This window comes from Zalophus californianus, chromosome 3, assembly GCF_009762305.2.
Source record: "Zalophus californianus isolate mZalCal1 chromosome 3, mZalCal1.pri.v2, whole genome shotgun sequence".
NCBI lineage: Eukaryota > Metazoa > Chordata > Mammalia > Carnivora > Otariidae > Zalophus > Zalophus californianus.
The window spans coordinates 125807037-125829058 of NC_045597.1; the positions used below are offsets into that span (position 1 = coordinate 125807037).

At 35.1% G+C, this 22022-nt stretch overlaps 1 protein-coding gene across 3 annotated transcripts in view; it reads left to right on the top strand.

The window, feature by feature from the left end:
• Positions 1-22022, top strand: part of PSMD14 (proteasome 26S subunit, non-ATPase 14) — a 99385-nt gene that overhangs the window by 37804 nt on the left and 39559 nt on the right. For all 3 annotated transcript variants that reach the window (XM_027589907.2, XM_027589909.2, XM_027589908.2), the window contains 2 exons: positions 18685-18756; positions 18972-19091. In XM_027589907.2, the coding sequence (XP_027445708.1) occupies positions 18685-18756; positions 18972-19091 (192 nt within the window). The remainder of the gene's footprint in view (positions 1-18684; positions 18757-18971; positions 19092-22022) is intronic.

Here is a 22022-nt window from a genome sequence, read left to right on the forward strand (position 1 = left end):
GTTTGTGGTCTGTTTTCTTAAAGTCTCTTGAATGTATTTCTTTTGTCATTGCCTCTGCTTAATTCAGGCCTTTACATTATCTTTATCTGTACCCTTCTTGTCACAGTATCCCTTAGTAAATCTTTCTGCCACCAGAAATGCAAGTCCTTTTTAAAATGCAGAACTAATTATTTTATTCATTTGTTTAAACATCTTTCATAAGGCCTCAGTCGTCTTCACTGTAGGGTAAATACAGTCCTCAAGCCAAAGTGTAGTGTTTCTTAAGGGGATAGGGAAGGGGGAGGGCCATCTCCTAAAAGTGGATCAAAATCGACTAGAGCTTTCTAAACTGATACATATAATAGTATGCCATTGTTACTGGTGAAAATGGGTCTTCACTTAGGTGTAACAGGGCAGAAAGAAGATTGAGGACTTGTATGTGAACTGTTTTGTGGAATGGCTGCTTTGACCTTTTTGTGAGTTGATCTCTTGTCTAGATCTTTAGTCCTTTATGAGTTGTCTTTTTTCAGCTTTATCTCTTGCTCCAACCTCATATCCTAAACTAGCCATATTATGCTATTTTATAATTCCTCAAGTGTCCCATGTCATCTTTCTTATTCATTCATGACTTTGTATAAGGTAGTCTCTGAAAACAAATGACCTTTGCCCCCATTGTTTGTCTAATGAATGGTACTTATTTTTTCTTTAAGTTTATTTTTCTTAGTAATCTCTGTGCCTAGTGTGGGGCTCAAACTCACAACCCTGCGATCAAGAGTCACATGCTCTTCTGACTGAGCCAGCCATGTGCCCCTGAATTATACTTCTTAACTTTCCTTCTGGACTGCTTAAATAATCTTCTTCCTCTGGAAGTCTTCTATGGTGTGTCAGTCAGGAAGGCTGGGTTATGCTTCAAGAACAACCCCTAAATCTCAGTGACTTAAAACTACAAAGCTTTCTTTTTCACTTCTGCTTATATGTCTGTCATGGATCAGCTGGGTGCCATTCTGTGTGTCATTCTTACTCTGGGACTCAAGCTGACAGAATGTTATCATTGAACTCTGATTCCTAAAAAGCTCTGACTGGAAATGACAGGTCACCTCTATATTTCATTGGCTAAAGCAAGTCATATGTTCACATCTAACTTTAAGAGGAGGTCAAGGAGGTGCCCTCCTATTACGGGCTGGAGAGAAGGACCAGAAATATTTGGTGGGTAACAGTAATTACCACACATGATGCCTTCAAACCTGATTAATCTCTTCTTCGTACTTCTGCAACATTTTGTAAAACCTCTGCATTTCATTGAATTGAGATTATTATAAAACCTTGTTGTAATGTTGAATGTGATTTGTTTGGCGATTGGCACTAGATCTCTCAAATTCCTAGCCAGTTAGCCAGGCAAACTTACCCCAATACTTTCATTAACCTCAAAATAATGAAATCCTTTGGTTTATAAGTTTATATCCGTGGTTCTCTATCTTGGCTGTATGTTAGAAAAAATAAGAGATCCTGAGACTCACTCCAGAGCAATTTAAATCAGAATCTCTGAGGGTGGGTCCAGGCATCAGAATTTTTTAAGTCCTCCAGGGGATTCTGAGGAATAAACAAGGTTAGGAATCCCTGGCTTACATGTTCATTGCTTATTTGCTTTCTGGGGAAGGCTCTTTGAAAATAGGCCTTGTTTTTATTACATCTCCAAAGCTTGTTCTCTTTCCTATTTTGATACCAAACTCAAGTTATAATTATACACTCATTTTTATATTTACTTTTGTATTATCTGTCTCCAACATACATGTTAAGGAATAGCACCACATCTAATTCGTTCATCATATACCTAGTGCTTGTCATAGTGTGTTGCACACAGAGCTTTCCTGTCTTTTTTATTTCCTCCTAGTCATGCCCACATTAACCCATTTTTTTTTGGATTCCCTCTCCTGTGTAGTAGTTGTTCTTATATTGCTCCTGGCTTTTCTCTTCTTTCATTAGGTGATATAAATAACATATTTGAAAAACGCAGAGTAAGATGCAAATGTAACGTATTTGAAAAATGTAAAGCAAGATACACCCAAACAGGCAAGAATATTAGTATTCTGTGTTAACACCTCTAATGCCTGGTTTTTATGGCTGTTCAGTGGCTATAACAGCTGATCACAGTAGTATCCACTTACTCTTAGCATCTTTGATTAGTGATCCAGCTAATCCTAGCCTTGAACTCTGTGTCTTCTTTTCCAGTGGTATCCATTGCTTGAATGTCAGGTAATCAGCTTTTTATAATATTGTTTGTTAAAACAATATTTTATTTTGAGAACTATATGTTAAAGAGAAATAGTCCTTGGCCTCATATAATATTTGTACAAAATCTATAAACCAAAGAGACACTGCTTATTACTAGATAACATTTTGTTTTGGGGTTTTTTGTTTTGGTTTGTTTTTTGTTTTGTTTTGTTTTGTTTTGTTTAGAGAGAGAATGTGTGCAAGTCGGGGGGTGGTGGAGGGGCAGAGGGAGAGGAACAGAGAATCTTAAATAGGCTCCAAGCCCAGGGTGGAGACTGACGCAGGGCTTGATCTCTCGATCCTGAGATCATGACCTGAACCAAAAATCAAGAGTCGGATGCTTAACCCACGGAGCCACCTAGGTTACCCCTAAGATAACATTTTGTGTGGAAAAACACATGTTCTCCTCTACTGTCTTGTAACTATATATATATTTTAAAGCATCTCAGAATTCCAGACTCATTTATATTCTAAAGTGCTAAATATTTTTCATAAAGGGAAAAGTGTGGTTAAGAAAAAGCATTTCTTTTAGAGATGGCCTTTATCAAAAAGTCATATTCTCAGAAAAACACCCATTGAAATAGAAGCAATATTAACATATTTAATTTTAAGAACCCATGCTTTAGGGGTGCCTGGGTTGCTCAGTTGTTAAGCATCTGCCTTCGGCTCAGGTCATGGTCCCAGGGTCCTGGGATCAAGCCCCGCTTCGGGCTCTCTGCTCCGCGGGAAGCCTGCTTCTCCCTCTCCCACTCTCCCTGCTTGTGTTCCCTCTCTAGCTGTGTCTCTCTCTGTCAAATAAATAAATAAAATCTTAAAAAAAAAAAGAACCCATGCTTTAGCGCATTTTATTATTTAAAAAGCCTGAAACAGTAATGTGCAGGATGATTTCTGTTTTGTGTCTTTGTGCCTCTAAATGTGTCATTTAAAAATAAATAAGTCGTTTTTTTTTTTTTTTTTCCTTGGAATGCCTTTTCCTAACACTCCCCTTTCCCTTTTTTGGCTTGAAAAAATTCTGCATATTCTTTAATTCTTAGCCTATAGAAAGATTTTATCAAATAGATTGCTCTGACTTCTGTGCTTCTTATACATTGTGCCCCTTATACATGTGGCTATTTTTGCACTTAATCTACTATATTGCATTTATGGGTTTTTTTTTCTCTTTCTGGATTACTTTCTAGTTTATAAACCTTTAAGGGCCAAGACCTGTCTGCCTTTGTTTAGCTAGCGAGTGGGCTCTGTGGTTGTTGAGTGAATAAATGAAAACATTCTGTGTGTGTGTGTGTAACGTTTCATACATGTCATTATGTAGTATATAATTCAGAAGGTGGGCTAATGGATTATGAATGCTTCCCAAAATAATCAGTTTGTAGCTGACTTATATTTTGCATGTTTTATAATTTAAATTCATAAATAAATAGTACTGTAGTTGAACACTGTAAAAGAAGAAAGGGGCATCCATGACTATAAGCACTTTAAAGTAAAAGCTAGTTGTAGTGTCTGTTGTGCAACAGTTTTGATAAAACTTAATGGTCTGTTATAGGATGTTCAAGGTTCTGCTTGATTGTGGGAATTAATTTCCAGTTATAAAAGACAGCATGCTTTTAGCCACTCCTAAACATTTGTTTGTTTGTTTTTTTAAGATTTTATTTATTTATTTATTTATTTGAAAGAGAACAAGCACAAGCAAGGGGAGTGGCAGCCAGAGGGAGAGGGAGAGGGAGAAGTAGGCTCCCAATAGGGAGCCGGATGTGGATGTGGACTCGGACCCTGGGATCGTGACCTGAGCTGAAGGCAGATGCTTAACTGACTGGCCACCCAGGTGCCCCATTAACATTTGTAGTTATCTTCTGGTTTCTGAAGTTTGACTAACTGATGATCTGTGAATGATGCTTCTGTATAACAAAGGAAGTCAAGCATTGTGCTTGCTCCTTCCTCTTTGCTAAGAAGCAGAGTGAAAGTCATCCAGAGTGGGAGACAGTAGATCCTTCTACCGGTGAGATGGATTTCATAGATGTCTGAAGTGATTGGTGCTTACAGCATATGTCACACACACACTTTTAAGTAGGTAAAAATTATTTTAAAATGAATATCTCAAAGAGAAAGAAATGTCAGATCGGGCAATGTGCATTAGGCTTTCAGATCCTATATTACTTTGATCAGTTGTCTTTATAACCAGGTGATGTTATAAATGTCATCTTACCCTCACCCTAAGCCTCACCCCACTGCCTTTTCTCCCACTGAAATTTTTATGTTCTCAAAATATTGGTTCCAGGGCAGCTACTTAGGTTTGCTGTATTGGAGGAGGTCAGTAGGCCTAGGGAAAGAAAGTCAATTTTCATAGAAGCAAGAACTGAGCTTGTCAAATAATTGGAAGACTTGGAAGAAGAGTGGGTGAGGTAGGGAAAGGAATATAGAATCAGTTGTAGTATAATTTCTGTTTTTTGATATCCTTGAACCATTATATTGCCCATTATTATCTAAGACCTTGCTGACCAAGTTTTTAATAAGCATATTTTTAGTTATAATTACTCAAGAGCCCAGCTATATTACAACAGTGGATGAGATTATCTCTATATTGTCATGTTAGTAATTTTTTATTGATTTATCACAAGGTACACAGTGTTAGGTCTTACACGTTTTCTAATGTTTAGTTCTTACTCTGGTACTATTTTCACTAAAGGAATATTTTCAGGGTTACACAGAGATGAAAGATGTAGCATAAGTATGTTAATTTTTTAATTGTAATATTTAGAATATTATATAATTGAATTTTATTTAAAATGCCTGTAATGCTTAAAATATATAAGAATATTAGTATTTATAAATATGGCATTTTGAAAGCAGTGCATCATTATTTTGACATTTTCATTCTTATTTTTCTTTCCTTCTTTTTGTATTTTTTTTTTCTTAAGAATTAATGTGCCATCTGGAAACCTCTAAGATCATGCCATAAAAGGAATTTAGACTTTTTGGCAACCAGTCATTAGGATATGCTGTGACTATGCACCTTATCAGAATAATAAAACATAATTAGAAAGGTGTTTAACTCATATATATTTCAAAACATTTTTAAATTGAGGATTCTTATATGGACATATGGGAATAAAAAAATTAATATTGCCCTATCCCAGGGTTAAGATGATTAAGTTATCATAGGATAGTTGGATCCTTAAACACAAATGTAAATCAAAACCCTATATGACTAAATGGTTCTAAGCTATTTCTAAACGCTATTTCCTATATCTTCTTTACAGTATTAAAACAAGCAAACATAACTAGTTTCTATATTTTTCATAAGGGAGAGTTGCAATATTATATTGCAATTAACCCGCTCTACTCTTCTGAATAATATAGTCATTGGAACTGTCAGCCAAAGGACCTTTTTTGGGAACATTTTTTTTTTTAACTCTAAAAAGTAACAAGTTTTTTAAATTAATTGAGAGAAAACAGCTGAAATCATGCATTGAAGGGGTTAAGTCGACATGAAAGAATTCATTTCCACTTTAATGACCTAGCCTTGCTGGGTTAGGACGATGGGGAGCATGCTTCTGACTTGTACTCCTATTGCCAATTAACACCTCCTATAACAGGTTGCCTCAGCTAGTCATTGAAGCTCAGGCAGTAGAAATAGTTTACATGCAGCTTGTTTTTCACACTAGTTGTTTAATACTCACAAAATTAAAGTATTAAAAGGTTGTTTCTTACCTTGTTAGATAGTAGATAAACAGTACCATGGTAGTTATTTGTATATGTTTGAATTCACCTATTTTGTGTTCACTTGATTTTTTTCAGGGTATTTTAATTGCAGAAACTGAAGGTGGTAGTTTCATCAAATTTTTAAATTTTTTTACAGTATTTGTCAAATTTGGGTGATATTGGATACCATAAATTAAGATTTTTCTGTCAACTATTCAGTATATGTTTAGGTTTTGTTTTTTAAAAACGTAGTCACCTCCATTTGTTAATAAAATTTATTTTCTCTTTGTTGAAAAATACATATTTTAAAGATCTTAATTCTGTGATGCAGGACCAAATATATACCTTTAAACAGCCATTATAAAGATAAAGGCTGTGTAATATTTAAATCCTAGAACAACTTTTTAACAAATTTTGAAATTTTGTGTTGTTTCCCAAGATAACTTTATATTTTTAGATAGTTTTAGAGTGTTGCAGTTCAGTGATAACTATTTATTTTACCTTTCTTTTAAGTGACACTTTGGTTCATGTTTAATCAGCAGGTATTTTAATAACATAATAAAATTGGCTAAATAATTGATACCAGTTCACACTAAGAGAAAGGTGGAGTAATATAACTAATAGTGTTAACAAATTTGTTAAAAGGCCTGAGTAGGTAACACTTAAAGGCGTTAGTTTTATCCTGTTGTAATGGCAAATGCCTTTTTTTTAACACTTAGTCAACAAGGGCTGCCCAAGTAAAACTCACAGCTTTTTATGCTGGATAAGGATTTAACCTTCTAAATGGGGTGGGGTGTGGGGAACTGTATCTCATTTAAGTTAACCACACTTAAAATTTGTGGATCTGGATGTTAATTTCTGTTTTACTAAACATGGCAGATCAAAACTCATTGTACAGAGATAAGTTTAATGCCTTCATGGAGTCATAATAGGTGTTATAAGACCAGTTGGGCAGATTTTCATGGTATGTATAAAGGTTGGTTGCACTGCTTGTGTCTTTGGCTCACCAATTTATCTTACAGTTCTATTAATAGCTGATTTTGTACTCTTAGTTTAAAAGTGTGGATTTTTCTCCCCTTTTAAAATAAACTTATTTTGAAGAATCAGAGTTACGTAAGTGATTTTAAAGTTGCCTGTTGAATATTGAGGAGTTATGTAGCAAATGTGATTACTGTATTTCCATTTCTCTTTTATAAGAGGGTTATATGCAAATATTTTAGTTACTTTTTTTTACAGCAGTATATAACTAAACCATTCCAATTTTTAAATTGTAACATTAATTTACATTTTTAACAATAAAGTTACAGAATATTTAGTTGTTGTTTTTTTTAAGTAAACTACCACCAGTGTGGGGCTCAAACTCATGACCCCAGGATCAAGAGTCGCATGATCTACCAGCTGAGCCAGCTAGGAGCCCTGTAGATGTTTCTTATTTTACTTATCTGTTATCAGTGATATGTATGTTTCTGTTTTATAGTGGCATTGTGTGAAATACAGGCCAGTTTTCTTTAGTTTTTTATTTTAGTTTTTCTTTTGCTTAATACCATATTAGTTATACCAGTGCCTTCAGGTACAACAAATAGATGTTGTTTTTAAGATTTTATTCACTTACAGGAAAGAGAAGGAGAGCGAGGGAGAACACGGGGGTGGGGGGAGGGGGGAGGGAGAAACAAACTCCCCACTGAGCAGGGAGGCTGACCACAGGGATTGATCCCTGGACTCTGGGATCATAACCTGAGCCAAAAGCAGCTGCTCAACCAACTGAGCCACCCAGGCGCCCTCTAATAGTTGTTTTTAAAGGACCTTGAAATTTAAGTTACATCATGTTCAATCTCCAAAAAAAAAAAAAAAAATGACTTTCTGTACTTGTTTATTATGGTGGTAGTGGAATTGTTGTTATAAGGTGAGCAGAGAACTTGAATAGTTCACACACTATATAAGCTGGTAACTTTAGAACTATGCTGTTTGATTAAATAAGCACCAGAAAGAAACTATTTTCTCCATTACTTATTTTTATAGTAGTAATAGCCAAGTGTAAAAATTCAAAAACATTTGGGCCTAGGTTTTCATTTGACTTAATCATTGTGTAGTTTTTCACTTTATTTTACCCAGCATTTAGCTTAGTTTCTTAAACATAATAAGTTCTCAAAAAGTGAAAGATGATTGAAGTAATTCAAATTCTGTGCATTTATTCAGATATTTTCATTGTACAAATGAGACATGTATAATTTATTTGTGATCACCACATGTCCATTTTAGTTGAATGTAAACATAGCCTAACAATGGTTACCTTAAGTATAACTTAAAACCATTTGTATCAGTTTCTATTTGTGAAATCCTTAGTTTTTTATTAAAGTCATAGGATTGCATATATGGGACATGAAGGCAGGCCTAGTTAAAAGGCCTTGGAAACTTTCAGTGGGTGAAGAATAAAAACCATCATGTCTGCTTTGCTGGGTAGTGCCTCACAGTCCTGGGATTCTTTTTACTACCTCATTACCCTGCCACTCCTACTCCATACATTGCCCCTTATTGAATTCTTAAGTTATTTGAAATAGAGCTATACCTCAGTATCTTTGCCTAGGGTATAGCCATCTAGCACCTGAAGTATCTTGAGATCTCAGCGTAAGGAACTTTTCTTTTTTTAAACTTTTATTGAAGTATGATGAACATACAGTGTTTTATTAGTTTCAGGTGTACAATATAATGATTCAACAATTCTTTACATTTTTCAGTGGTCATCAAAATAAGTATACTCTTCATCCCCTTTATCTATTTCACCCATCCCTCAACCCACCTCCTCTGGCAACCACCAGTTAGTTCTATTTAAGAGACTGTTTTGTCTCTTTTTTTTCCTTTGTTCCTTTGTTTTGTTTCTTAAATTCCACGTATGAGTGAAATCATATGGTATTTGTCTTTCAGAGAAAGGAACATTCAACAGTATTCTTTAATTATTGGTTGTTATTTTATTCCTTGATTTATTTGCATTATTAAAAGAAGCATCATGAACATTCTGGTTCATGCAAACATCTCTGCTTGTTTACTTAAATAATTTCTAGGAGTGCAAAAGTAGGGTCAAAAAGTTTGTGCAGTTGTAAGGCTCTTGATATTGCTCAGCTGCTTTTCTGATAGATGATACCAGTTCACATTCTCACTAACAGTTCTCAGAGTGTTTCTTTTATAATACCCACTCCAAAATTAGGCATTGTAAAGCTCGTGTGATAGAAAACAACAACGTCTTAATGTGTTAATTGGCATTTCTTAATTAAAGAAGGTCAGCTAGTGAGGTTGAACATTTTCATATTTATTTCACCATGGATTTATGTAATTACTTGCTTTATATTCTTTGCCCATGTTTCTATTACAGTTTTAGTATTTTGTTAATTTATATATTGACTTTTTGTCATAAATGGGGCAACTATTTTTTTTCGGGGTTTTTAAAAATTTTTTTTAATATTCAGAAATTTTAGATTGTCAGTTTTATATTTTATTATATGTCCAAATTAGAATGTGTTTCCTCACCCAGATCAGATGGATATTAATATGTGTGTGTGTGTGTATATATATATATATCCAATAACTCCACACTCCTCTCCCCCAGCTTCTGACAATCACCATTATACTTTCTCTTTGATTTTGGCTACTCTAAGTTCCCCATCATATAAGTGGAATCATACAGTATTTGTCTTTTTGCGATTGGCTTATTTCACTTAGCATGATATTTAGTTCATCCATGTTGTACTATATTGCAGGTCTTCCTTTTTTAAGGTTGAGTAATATTCCATTGTATGTATGTACCACATTTTGCTTATCTTTTAATCTCTTGATGTATACTTGGGTTGTTTCCACATTTTAGCTATTATAAATAAGGTTGCTGTGAACGTTGGTATACAAATATTTTTCTTTGAGAGCCTGCTTTCAATTCTTTTGGGTGTATACCTAAAAGTGGAATTGCTAGATCTTACAGTATTCTGTTTTTAATTATTTGAGGAATGGCCATAACTGTTTTCCACAGTTGCTTTACCATTTTACATTTCTATCAGCAGTTCACAAGGGTTCCAATTTCTCCACATCCATGTTGTTTCTGTTTTTTGTTTTTTATAGTAGCCATCCTAATGGGTGTAAGATGGTATCTCATTGTAGTTTTGATTTACATTTCCCTTATGATTAGTGATGTTGAGCATCTGTTCATGTGCTTATTGACCATTTATACACCTTCTTTGGATAAATGTCTGTTCACGTTCTTTGTCCATTTTTGAATCATGTTTTTTTATTTTTGAGTTTTAGTTCTCTTTTTTTCTGGATATAAATCCCTTGTCAGGTATATAATTTGCAAATGTTTTCTCCCATTCTGTGGGTTGTCTTTTTACACTGTTGATAGTATCTTTTGATGCACAAATTTTTAAAATTTCCATGAAGTCCATTGTATCTGTTTTTTCTTTTGTTACCTGTACCTTTGGTGTCATATCCAAGAAATCATTGCCAAATCAACATTATGAAGTTTTTGTCCTTTGTCTTCTCTTATTGGTTAGGTCTTACATTTAGGTCCTTGATCCATTTTGAGTCAGATTTTTAAGGTGTTAGGTAAGGTTCCAACTTCATTCATTTGCATGTGGATATCGTTTTTCTAGCACCATTTGTTGAAAAGATTGTCCTTTCCCATTGAATTGTCTTGGTACCCTTGTTAAAAATTATTTGACCATATATGAAAGGGTTTATTTCTGGGCTCTCTGTGCTCTTCATTGGTCTGTATGTCTATTTTTATGCCAGTACCACACTGTTTTGATTACTGTAGCTTTGTAGTAAGTCTTGAAATCAGGAAGTTTGAGTCCTCTGGCTTTGTTCTTTTTCAAGATTGTCTTGGCTATTTAGGGTCCCTTGAGATTCCATATGAATTTAAGGATGGGTTTTCTATTTCTGCAGAAAGCATCATTAGAATTTTGATAGAGATTACATTGAATCTATAGATCACTTTGGGTAGTTTTGACATTTTAATACTAAATTTTGTGATCCATGAACATAGGATGTGTTTCCCATTTCATGTTATTTTTTTATGTTCTTTAATTTCTTACAACTGTGTTTTATAATTTTTTTGTACAACTCTTTAACCTCCTTGGTTAAGTTAATTCCTAAGTATTTTATTCTGCTAAATGTTACTATAAATGGAATTGCTTTTGTAATTACTTTTTTTTCCCCCTTAAGTAGGCTCCACACTCATCGTGGGGCTTGAACTCATGACCCTGAGATCAGGAGTTCCGTGCTCTACTGACTGAGCCAGCCAGGCACCCTGCTTTTTTAATTTCTTTTTCAGATTGTTCATTGTTCACAGTAGAAATGCAACTGATTTTTGTGTTGACTTTGTAGCCTGCTATTTTGCTAAATTCATTTATTAGTTCTAATAGTTGTATGTAATCTTTAGAGTTTTCTACATGTAAGAGCATATTGTCTGCAAACAGAGACAGTTTTACTCCTTCCTTTCCAGTTTGGATGCATTTTACTTCTTTTTCTTGCCTAATTGCTTTGGGTAGAATTTCCAGGACTGTGTTGAATAGAAGTAGTGAAAACAGGTATACTTGCCTAGTTCCTAATTTTAGAGGAAGCACTTTTTGTCTTTTTCCATGTAATATTACGTTCACTGTGGGCTTTCAGATATGGCTTTTGTTTATTTTTTTTAAAGATTTATTTATTTATTTTAGGGGGAGGGAGAGAGTGGGGGGGCAGTAGGAATAGAGAGAATCTCAAATAGACTCCCTGCTGAGCATGGAGCCTGATGTAGGGCTTGATCTCACGACCCTGAGATCATGACCTGAGCTGAAATCAAGAGTTTGCCACTCGACTGACTGAGCCACCCATGTGCACCTAGATATGGCTTTTATTATGTTGAGGTAGTTTCCTTCGACCCCTAGTTTGTTCAGTGTTTTTATTATGAAAGGGTGTTGAATTTGGTTAGATGCTTTTTCTTCATCAGTTGAAATGATCATGTGGGGTTTTTTCCCTTCATTCTGCTCATTGGGTATATTACATTGGTCAGTTTTCATATGTTGAACCATCCTTATATTTCAGTAATAAACCCCACTTGGTCATGTGTAAAATAATCCTTTCCATATGCTGCTGAGTTTTGTTTGCTAGTTTTTTGTGGCGGATTTTTGCACCAGTGTTTGTAAGAGATACTGGTCTGTAGTTTTCTTGTAGTGTCTTTGGCTTTGGCATCAGGGTAATACTGGCCTCAGAGAATGAATTAGGAAGTTTCGCCAATATTTTTAGCCATGTTTTGTTATAATTTGATTTTTTGTAAATGTAAATTATTAATCTAACTGGATGGTGATATAATGTGATACAGAGAAACACATTTAGTTTTAAATGTTTTCAATATTAAACAATTAAAAATTAGAATATGTTCAATTCTATGGTGATAACTTTGTAATCTATTGAAATGAAAGTTTCTGGAACAATATAATAGTATCAAGACATAAATAACCTCAATTTATTAATACCACTGAAAAGGTTACAATGATCAGCTCCAAAATCAGCTTTAGAGCCAAATATTAATATTGAACTTTTCCAAATTTTTAAGACCTAGATAATTTAGTATATACAGTTGATCATTGAACGGGTTTGAAGTGCGTGGGTCCATTTATACACAGATTTTTTTCAGTAAATACAATATGGTACTATAAATATATAGGATTTTCTTAATAACCCTTTCTTTATTATAAGAATACAGTATATAATCCATATAAGATACAAAATATGTTAATTATTTAAATTATGTTATCAGTGGGCTATTAGTAGTTAAGTTTTGAGGGAGTCAAAAGTTGTATGTGGATTTTCGCCTGTGTGGGAGGTTGGCGCCCCTAACCCTTATGTTGTTCGAGGGTTAACTATGTTAATATTAGAATTAGAACGCAGAAAATGATGAAGTATAAAATTGCAAAATTATTTTTAAACTAGCATAATGATAAAAAAGCTGACAAATTTAACACAAAAAAGAAAATGCCAGACCAGTCTCACTTGTAAACAGGGAAACAAAAACCCTAAAAAAAAAAAAAAAAAGAGTAAATCACGTCAACAGTTTTATCCCAGGAGTAGAGAGGTGATTTAATACTGGGAAAACTATTACTGTAACGTATCACTTGACAGAGGCAAGATGAGTAAAACATAGTAGCCACTACGGTTGTGTTTACAGAAGGAAATGTATACAAATCTCACCAATCCTTTTATTTTTATTTTTATTTTTTAAAGATTTTATTTATTTATATGAGAGAGAATGGTAGAGAGAGAGTGTGAGAGGGAGGAAGGTCAGAGGGAGAAGCAGACTCCCCGCTGAGCAGGGATTCCCGATGCGGGACTCGATCCCTGGACTCCAGGATCATGACCTGAGCCGAAGGCAGTCGCTTAACCAGCTGAGCCACCCGGGCGCCCTTTTATTTTTTATTTGTAAGCAGTATATACATGAATTTCCATTTTATTTATTTATTTTTTGAAGATTTTATTTATTTATTTGACAGAGAGAGATATAGTGAGAAAGAGAGCACAAGCAAGGGAAGCAGCAGAGGGAGAGGGAGAAGCAGGCTCCCCACTGAGCAAGGAGCCCGATGGGGGACTTGATCCCAGGATCCTGGGATCACGACCTGAGCCAAAGGCAGCGAGCCGCTTAACCAACTGAGCCACCCAGGGGCCCCTGAATTTCAATTTAAAATCTATTATGAGAGGCTTTTAACAAAGGACTTTAATTCATTTATAGTTTTCCATTACCATTATATTTGATCTTACCTGATATTTGCTGTTTTTGTTTCACTCCCTTCTTGGTTCCCTACTGGTATTTGGGTCGTTTTTTGTTTTTTTAGTTATCAGCGTTGTGTTTGCTTTTCTTTCTCCAATGATTCCGTTTTAATGTTTATTGTGGTTATTTTTAAGTTGTTCAGATGACTTTTTAATTCATATTTCTGTAGTAGTCAAAATCAGCACTTAAATTAGAGGTTTTTTTTTTCCCCTCCTGTATGTAAAATAGAGAATTTTGTTTACTTCATTTCTTTCCACTGCCGTATATTGTTATTTGGACAATATCTGTGGTTTTGAACCCTCTTTATTTATATTATTTAGATCCGTATCTGTCTTTAACTGCTTTCAATAATCTTAACAGATGGCTTTTCCATTTTTCAGGTTTTAATTTTGATTTGTGGGGGCACAGCCGGTTTTATTTATTCAAGAAGTTCTTTGAAGGAGGATATAAGGAATCATATTTTCTGAGTCCTTGTGTACTTAGTAACATGTTTGTGGGCCTTCATACATTTTTTAAATTAAGTATAAAATTTCGGACTCAACAGGGTTTCTCTCTTAAAACTTGGAAACTTTCTTTCATTGTTTTCTGTCATTTAATGTTGCAAAGAAATCCAAAGTCAACCTGAGTTGCAGTTTTTTCATCAGGTTAGTTTTTCTACTTTCATGTTTTTAGGAATTTTGCTTTATCCATGTAATTATGATTTACCCGGGGTGCCTGGGTGTCTTAAGTTAAGCGTCCAATTCTTGATTTCGGCTCAGGTCATGATCTCTCAGGGGTGTGAGATCAAGCCCCGCATGAGCCTGGAGCCTGCTTAAGATTCTCTCGCTTCCTCTCCATCTGCCCCTCCCCTCCCTGTCTCCCCCGCTTAAAAAAAAAAAAAAAATTGCCCAAGATTTTTCAAGGTATAATACTTTCTTCACTGATTATTGCCTAACATTTAGTGATCTGAAAGTTGGAAAAAAAAATTTTGTTTGTTCTTTCAGGAAAGTTTTCTTCACCTTTATCTTGACTTATTGATTCTATTTCTTACTTTGTCCTTAGGAACAACTATTTCTTAGCTTATAGCTCCTTTGTCCTCTAGTATCATTATATTTTTAGTAGTTTTCATCTCTGACTTTTAACTCTGCATTCTGAGACATCTTTGTGTTCTGTATCAGTGAATTAAACTTGTCATAATCTTATTTTTACCCTTGTTTCCTCCCATGTGATTTTAGTTCTTAATTATTTTTCATCTTTTCATATTGGTCTGTCCTTGAACTTTCTGTTTCAAAGTTAGGAAAGCTTATATTGTACTGATGCCAAATAGTTTTCTAAAATTTTGTTTATGAGTCCTATTTTTAGATTTCTTTCCTCTCTTTGAATCATCAGGTTGCTATTGCTCAGGAGCATTTGCCGAAAGACAATGTAGGTACATTGTCCATAGCCCCACATTTTTCTTAACTTGGGTTAAGTTAAGCTCAGTTTCCAGGGTCTCTGATGGAGTTTTCTTTTTCTTCCTTGCCTGGTTGTATGATAATCTGGACAGGTGAGCATATGAAAAGTGATAGTCTCAAATATTCACAACTACCAGAGGTCCTGAACATCTGTCCTGTAGACAGTATTTTACATGGATTACTCTTTATTTTTATTTCTTTTAAGAATGCAGTTCAGGGGCGCCTGGCTGGCTCCGTCAGAAGAGCATGTGATTCTGATGTCTACTCTTGATCTCAGGGTTGTGAGTTTGAACCCCGTATTGGGTGTAGAGATTACTTTTAAAAAATGCAGTTCATGATTCATTGTTGGCGTATAACACTCACTGCTCCATGCAGATCGTGCCCTCTTTAATACCCATCACCAGGCTAACCCATCCCCCCACCGCCCAGAACCCTCAATTTGTTTCTCAGAGTCCATAGTCTCTCATGGTTCATCTCCCCCTCTGATTTCCCCCTCTTCATTCTTCCCCTCCTGCTATCTTCTTCTTCTTCTTTTTTTTTTTTTTAACATATGATGTATTATTTGTTTCAGAGGTACAGGTCTGTGATTCAGCAGTCTTACACAGTTCACAGTGGTCACCATAGCACATACCCTCCCCAGTGTCCATCACCCAGCCACCCCATCCCTCCCACCCCCCACCACTCCAGCAACCCTCAGTTTGTTTCCTGAGATTAAGAATTCCTCATATCAGTGAGGTCATATGATACAGTCATGAAACACTACATCAAAAACTAATGATGTAATGTATGGTGATTAACATAAAAAAAGACAGTACTGCCAACAATAAATAAATAAATAAATAAATAAATAAATAAATAAATAAAATAAATGCAGTTCACCACTATAAACTCTTTTCTACTTCTTGCCAAGTTTTTTTTCTAAGGAATTTAGTCTCTGACTAGATCAAGAAACAAAATAGTAGTGGAGTGAGAGAAGCAACAGGAAATATCACTGGCTGCTCTCTCAAAAAACAGCACCCATCCAGTAGAGAAACAGTCAAATGGTTTTCTCTTAGTATGTTTCTGAACCAGAAGAAAATAGTGAAAGAGGAGGTGATGATCTTTTATATCTACTTACGTATGGTTTGTTCTCTCTCACAGAGTAACTGGTGGGTATTTTTCATTTCTGTTCCACTGGCTTATAGTACCTCAGTTTATTCATTTCATTTTTTTCAGCCAACACTTATTAAGTTCTTTTCAGGCACTTTGCTAGGTACTGGTTATATGTAATGTTGAACAAAACAGACAGTTCTTTAATTGATGGCAGGGGTAGTTTCTGGACTTGTCGGTAATACATTTTCCTGATGGTATGATGTTTTATTTCCCTATTCCTTTTTTTAGTATTTTCTGGCAAGTTATGAAGGGCAGTATTAAAAAAAATTAAAAGAAAGAAAGGCTGTATTAATAACTACAGTCTAGATACCATTTTAAATTCTTTTTCCATATGAAATTTTTAAGTTGATCTGGATTCAGGAATTAATCTCTGTGAATAAATATAGTGTTCATTATCCTCTAATTTAAAGTAGTACTTCCCCAAGACCTCTCATTACAGCTGACTTACTACTGTCCTCACCTTTTTTCTTAAACTTTCTTTACTTTTTTAGTTAGATGAATAAAATGATCATATTAACAAAATTATCATGTTTAGGGGTGCCTGGGTGGCTTAGCTGGTTGAGCAGTGAGTCTTGACGTCGACTCAGGTCATGATCTCAGGTTATGAGATCGAGTCCCACATTGGGCTATGTGCTCAGTACAGAGTCTGCTAGTCCCTCTCTGTCCCTCCCCCTGCCCACGCTCCCACACACTCTCTCTCTAAAATAAACAAAATCTTAAAAAAAAAAGCATTATGTTTTATATGATGATCTCAACAAATGTTTTGGCATGATAGTACTTTAGCTTACCTTAGAGTTTTCATTCTGAAAGAGACTTATATTGGGGCACTTGGGTGGCTTAGGAAATTAAGTGTGGAGTGATTTCGGCTTAGGTCATGATCTCAGGGTCCTGTGATTAAACCCCCGTGGGGCTCTGTGCTCAGTGGGGAGTCTGCTTGAGGATTCTCTCCCTCTTCCTCCCCCTACCCCAGGTCGTTTGCTCATGCGCTCCCTCCCTCTCTCTCTCAAATAAATAAACAAACCTTTGAAAGAGACTCATCTCTATTTGAAAAGTAAGCAATAAAGCTGCATTAGGCAATAATAAATGGAGAATTACTTTTGGTTTTTTAAATTTATTATCTGATATTATTAAAAATAAAATTAGGCGTTTGATTTTTCTTACCCCTTTGTACATAAGGAAACAAATAATTTCTGTAAGAAAAAAGAAATAATTTTGTGTTCTTGTATTCAGAGAAAAGTTATTGTAGAACTCTTTATATTTAATGCTCCCAGCAAATATTAGGAATTTTTACACAAAAAATAAAAATTAAAAAAATGACAGAATTTAGCATATAAATAGACAAGAAGCATAAAATACACATAGACCTGCATATCTGAAATGTAATGAGTAAATCAGTTGATTAATTTTAATAAGTAAACCCATAAAAGCAAGATAGAATATTGATTTATAATTTGGATAACTAACATTTGTTTTGTAATTTGTATTAGAGTTACTGTCAAGGAAAGGGAACTTTGAGCAAAACAGAACCTGGCAATTATAGGACACATCTCATTTTAATTTCCCAGACTGTCGGGTATTGAAAAACAAGAAAGCTTTCTTGTGTGCAGAATTACATGTATAAGATTGTAGTCATCTTGAGGGGAAGGACCCTATGTAAATTACCTTGTGCCTCTGAATGTTATAGTCAAAAGAGGCTTGTTGCTTTTGATGAAGAAGACACAATCCTTAGGGAGAATAGTGTCTGCCTTAACCTGTAGTAAGATAAATAGTAACATTTGTTTGAAAGGTAGTAAGAATTTGAAAGTATTTTCATGTTGGCCACACTAGTCTCAGCCAGTTTGTTCATACCTGGTGCACTTGTGTTAAATTTATTGTATCGGGGAGGGGAACAGGTTTATCAGGTGAAGTGCATAGTGTGTTGTTCACAGCTCTTTCACCTAGGGGTTAGACATCTTCTGTCCCCTCCCGCCAACTATATCTGTGCATCTGCTGAGATCCCATAGCCCTAAAGTATATGCTGTCTGTAGCTGAAAATCAGTCTCAGATTGAGAAGGAGAAACGTGGCTAATTGGTGTATTGTAGTTATTTTGTAGCAGAGGTAGCTTAGCATTGCTGAAAGATTTAAGCTTTATGTCCGCTGGACACTTGCCTGAGCATTAAGTTTGATTTGTTTTCCATGGGTTTGAGGTTTGATATTTATTAAGGTGTTTTGATTATTTGTGTTGTGCCTGAATAAAATGATACTTGAGAATAAAAGGATACTTGATGGGTTTTCCCAAAACTCTTAAAAACAATCAAGTTTATATCACATAACTTTAATTTTAAACTCATAAACTGTGTGTGCATAATAATTGATGTGCTTATTTCTAGGGGCCACCTACAGATGCTCCTGCGGTGGACACAGCAGAACAGGTCTATATTTCTTCCCTTGCACTGTTAAAAGTAAGTATTGAATAGAGTTACTTGCTTTAGAGAACTCTGTTGCTTTCACTTGGGAATATTTGTTATGTTAGCCCTCAAACTTAAGCCAGTGCTCTAGGTGCATCTGTAAAATAAGAGTGTTTTATTTCCACTGAAACAAACTTAGGTTATTAAAAAAAAAAAGTACCAAGGATCTTAATTTAAAGCTTTATACCCACCTATCTTCCTCTTCACAGATGTTAAAGCATGGTCGGGCTGGAGTTCCCATGGAAGTTATGGGTCTGATGCTTGGAGAATTTGTTGACGATTACACCGTCAGAGTGATTGATGTGTTTGCTATGCCACAGTCAGGAACAGTGAGTACTTTTTATGGTTGCCTGCTGTAAGTAAATGTGTTTCTTTTCTCTTTCCTTTTCCTATGCAAAATAATTTTGATCACATTATATTTTCTCTTCCTGATAGGAAAAATCCATCGTAAGATTAATGATAGAAATTTCTACCCTGAATGGAATTAAATCATTCATCTTTTAAATGCATGATGAATTCCCTGAAGGTCTACAAACTGAATGATGTTAGCATTAAATCCCTTAACTCATACTTTCAACTTTAACTAGTATAGCATACCAGATTTATAAGTTAGTTACCCCATAATAGTAGGGTATTAATTTGAACACTCCATTCAGAAGATTTTAGAGACTCTCTTAATTAGACTTTTAATTCACATGCGTTATCTAGTCCTCACATTTTATTCCTTTTGATTTGAAATATTGGACCCTGTTTTTTATAGATGGTGATAAATGACTCTTAAGCTTTTCATATTCAAAATATTAAGTTTAAAGAAACCAAAAAAACTGGGAAACTTTAGTTCTTTTGCCCAGGTGTGGTAATTTCTTTATAGAGGAAGTATACTACATACAAATTTTAGAAGTCATTTACTTTACCTGTTTAGAATGCATTATTCTTCCCGGAAGATTTTTGTTTTGTTTTGCTATTTTGTTTAATGCATTGGACTTGTGTAAAAAGGTGTGCATTTATATCTAAAGAAAATGGCCAAAAAACAACAAGCATTCTGCCTTATAAAAACTACACACATATCCTTCTCATCTGTTTGCCTAGAAAAATATAACATGTATATTTTTCTGATGGTTGTGTTTTCTCTAATATGCAACATTTCTCTTACTGAGCCTTATAAAATAAACTAGATTAAAAAAATTGTCATAAAGCTTGTTTGCTTTGTTTGAGGCTCTTAACTGTAAGTATACCTTGATAAAGTAGATAATAGAGTAAAACAAGTTATATTTTTATTTTTTATTATTTATTTATTTATTTACAGAGAGAGAGCACACACTGAGGGTTGGAGTGCAGAAGGAGAGGAAAAGAATCCTAAGTAGACTTCATGCTTGGCAGAGCCCTACGTAGGGCTCAATCTCATGACCCTGAGACCATGACCTGAGCTGAAATCAAGAGTCGGCTGCTTAACCGACATAGCCACTCAGATGCCCAAGCATTTTAAAGATTTATTTATTATTATTTATTTGAGAGTAAGAGAGAGAGAGTGTGTGTGCGAGTTGGGGGAGGGGCAGAACGAGAGGGGGAGAGAGAGAGAATCTCAAGCAGACTCCCTGCTGAGCGTGGAGCCCGATGTGGGGCTTGATCCCAGGACCCATGAGATCATGACCTGAGCCTAAATCACAAGTCAGATGCTTAACCAGCTGAGCTACCCAAGCGCCCCATTTTTTTAAGGTTTATTTATTTATTATTATTTATTTTAGAGGGAGAAAGAGAGGCCCCAGCATTTTAAATAGAGTAGTTACTACAGATTGCAGTGTATTTGTTAATAACGCAAAATATAGAAAATATGCAAATTTTTCTCCAAATGGACTAGTTTATTGAGCTAAACTAATTTAGATCTGATTTTGTCCACCTGGCTATCCATTGTATTTATTTTGTACATTTGGATATAGAGCAATATGCTACGTATTAACTAAAGATTTAGATTTATATCTTAGGCTATATTTTTATGTCTTAGGCTACTTTTACCTATATTTATCTTTTCATGTCAGAATATGAAAAACAAAGTTAACTAGTATTTCTGTTACATGTGGTCCTTATCAATTATAATAAGGAGTTCTTAAGCTTTAATATCATTATTTCCTTGAAATGCTTGTTTGACAATATGAAATAGAAGATTTTTATCTTCGTGTTCATTCTGTGTAGTAGATTAGAAAGGGGTTTTTTTGGCCCAGGAGTTAGCTAACTTTCTGTAAAGATGTATGCTTCTGTCTCATATTCTTGTGTTTTTTGTTTTTTTAATCACTTTAAAAATGTAAAAACCTATAGCAACAGATTGTATACCCCTGTTCTTGAGGATGCTTTCTCAACTGGAATTCAGATATTGTTTGTTTTGGTGGGAGGGAAGTGCTGATGTTAACTGGTGTATTGGGATAGATTAGAATTAAATTCCTGGTATTAGAAGAAAGCCTTGTAGGAATTAAAATGGCAGTGATCTATCACTGGAGAGATGACATGAATGCCTTTAATTCTTCCATGTTCTAAAATTTTTTGGTTGAACTAGCACGATAATGCAACATTTAAAAGACTTGGTTATAGATTGTCTCTAATGGGGAATGGGGGGGAGAGAGAATATTTTTTTTTTAAGATTTATTTATTTATTTGAGAGGGAGAGTGAGCGAGAGATAGAGCATGAGCAGGGGGAGGAGCAGAGGGAAAAAGAGAAGCAGACTCCCAGCTGATCAGGGAGCCCGATGTAGGGCTCTATCCTGGGACTCCGGGATCATGACCTGAGCTGAAGGCAGACACTTAACCAACTGAGCCACCCAGATGCCCAGGAAAGAGAGAATCTTCATTCTTCAAAGTATTTATATTACCGAGGAAAAAGAAGACTTCAGGTTGTTGATTATTATAATAGCTGAAAAACTTTGGATGGGATGGAAGGGACATTGTGCTTATCGGGTATCAGAGATGGCATTTGAAAGTATGCTTGTCAAGATAGGTCTAAACAATGGGGCGCCTGGGTGGCTCAGACGTTAAGCATCTGCCTTCAGCTCGGATCATGATCCCAGGGTCCTGGGATCGAGCCCCGCGTCGGTCTCCCTGCTCAGCGGGATGCCTGCTTCTCCCTCTCCCCCTCCCCCTGCTGTGTTCCTTCTCTCACTGTGTCTTTCTCTGTCAAATAAATAAAATCTTTAAAAAAAAAAAAAAAGATAGGTCTAAACAAAAATGGTTCAATTATTTGGTATTTCTGGTAGTGTGTGTGTGTGTGTGTG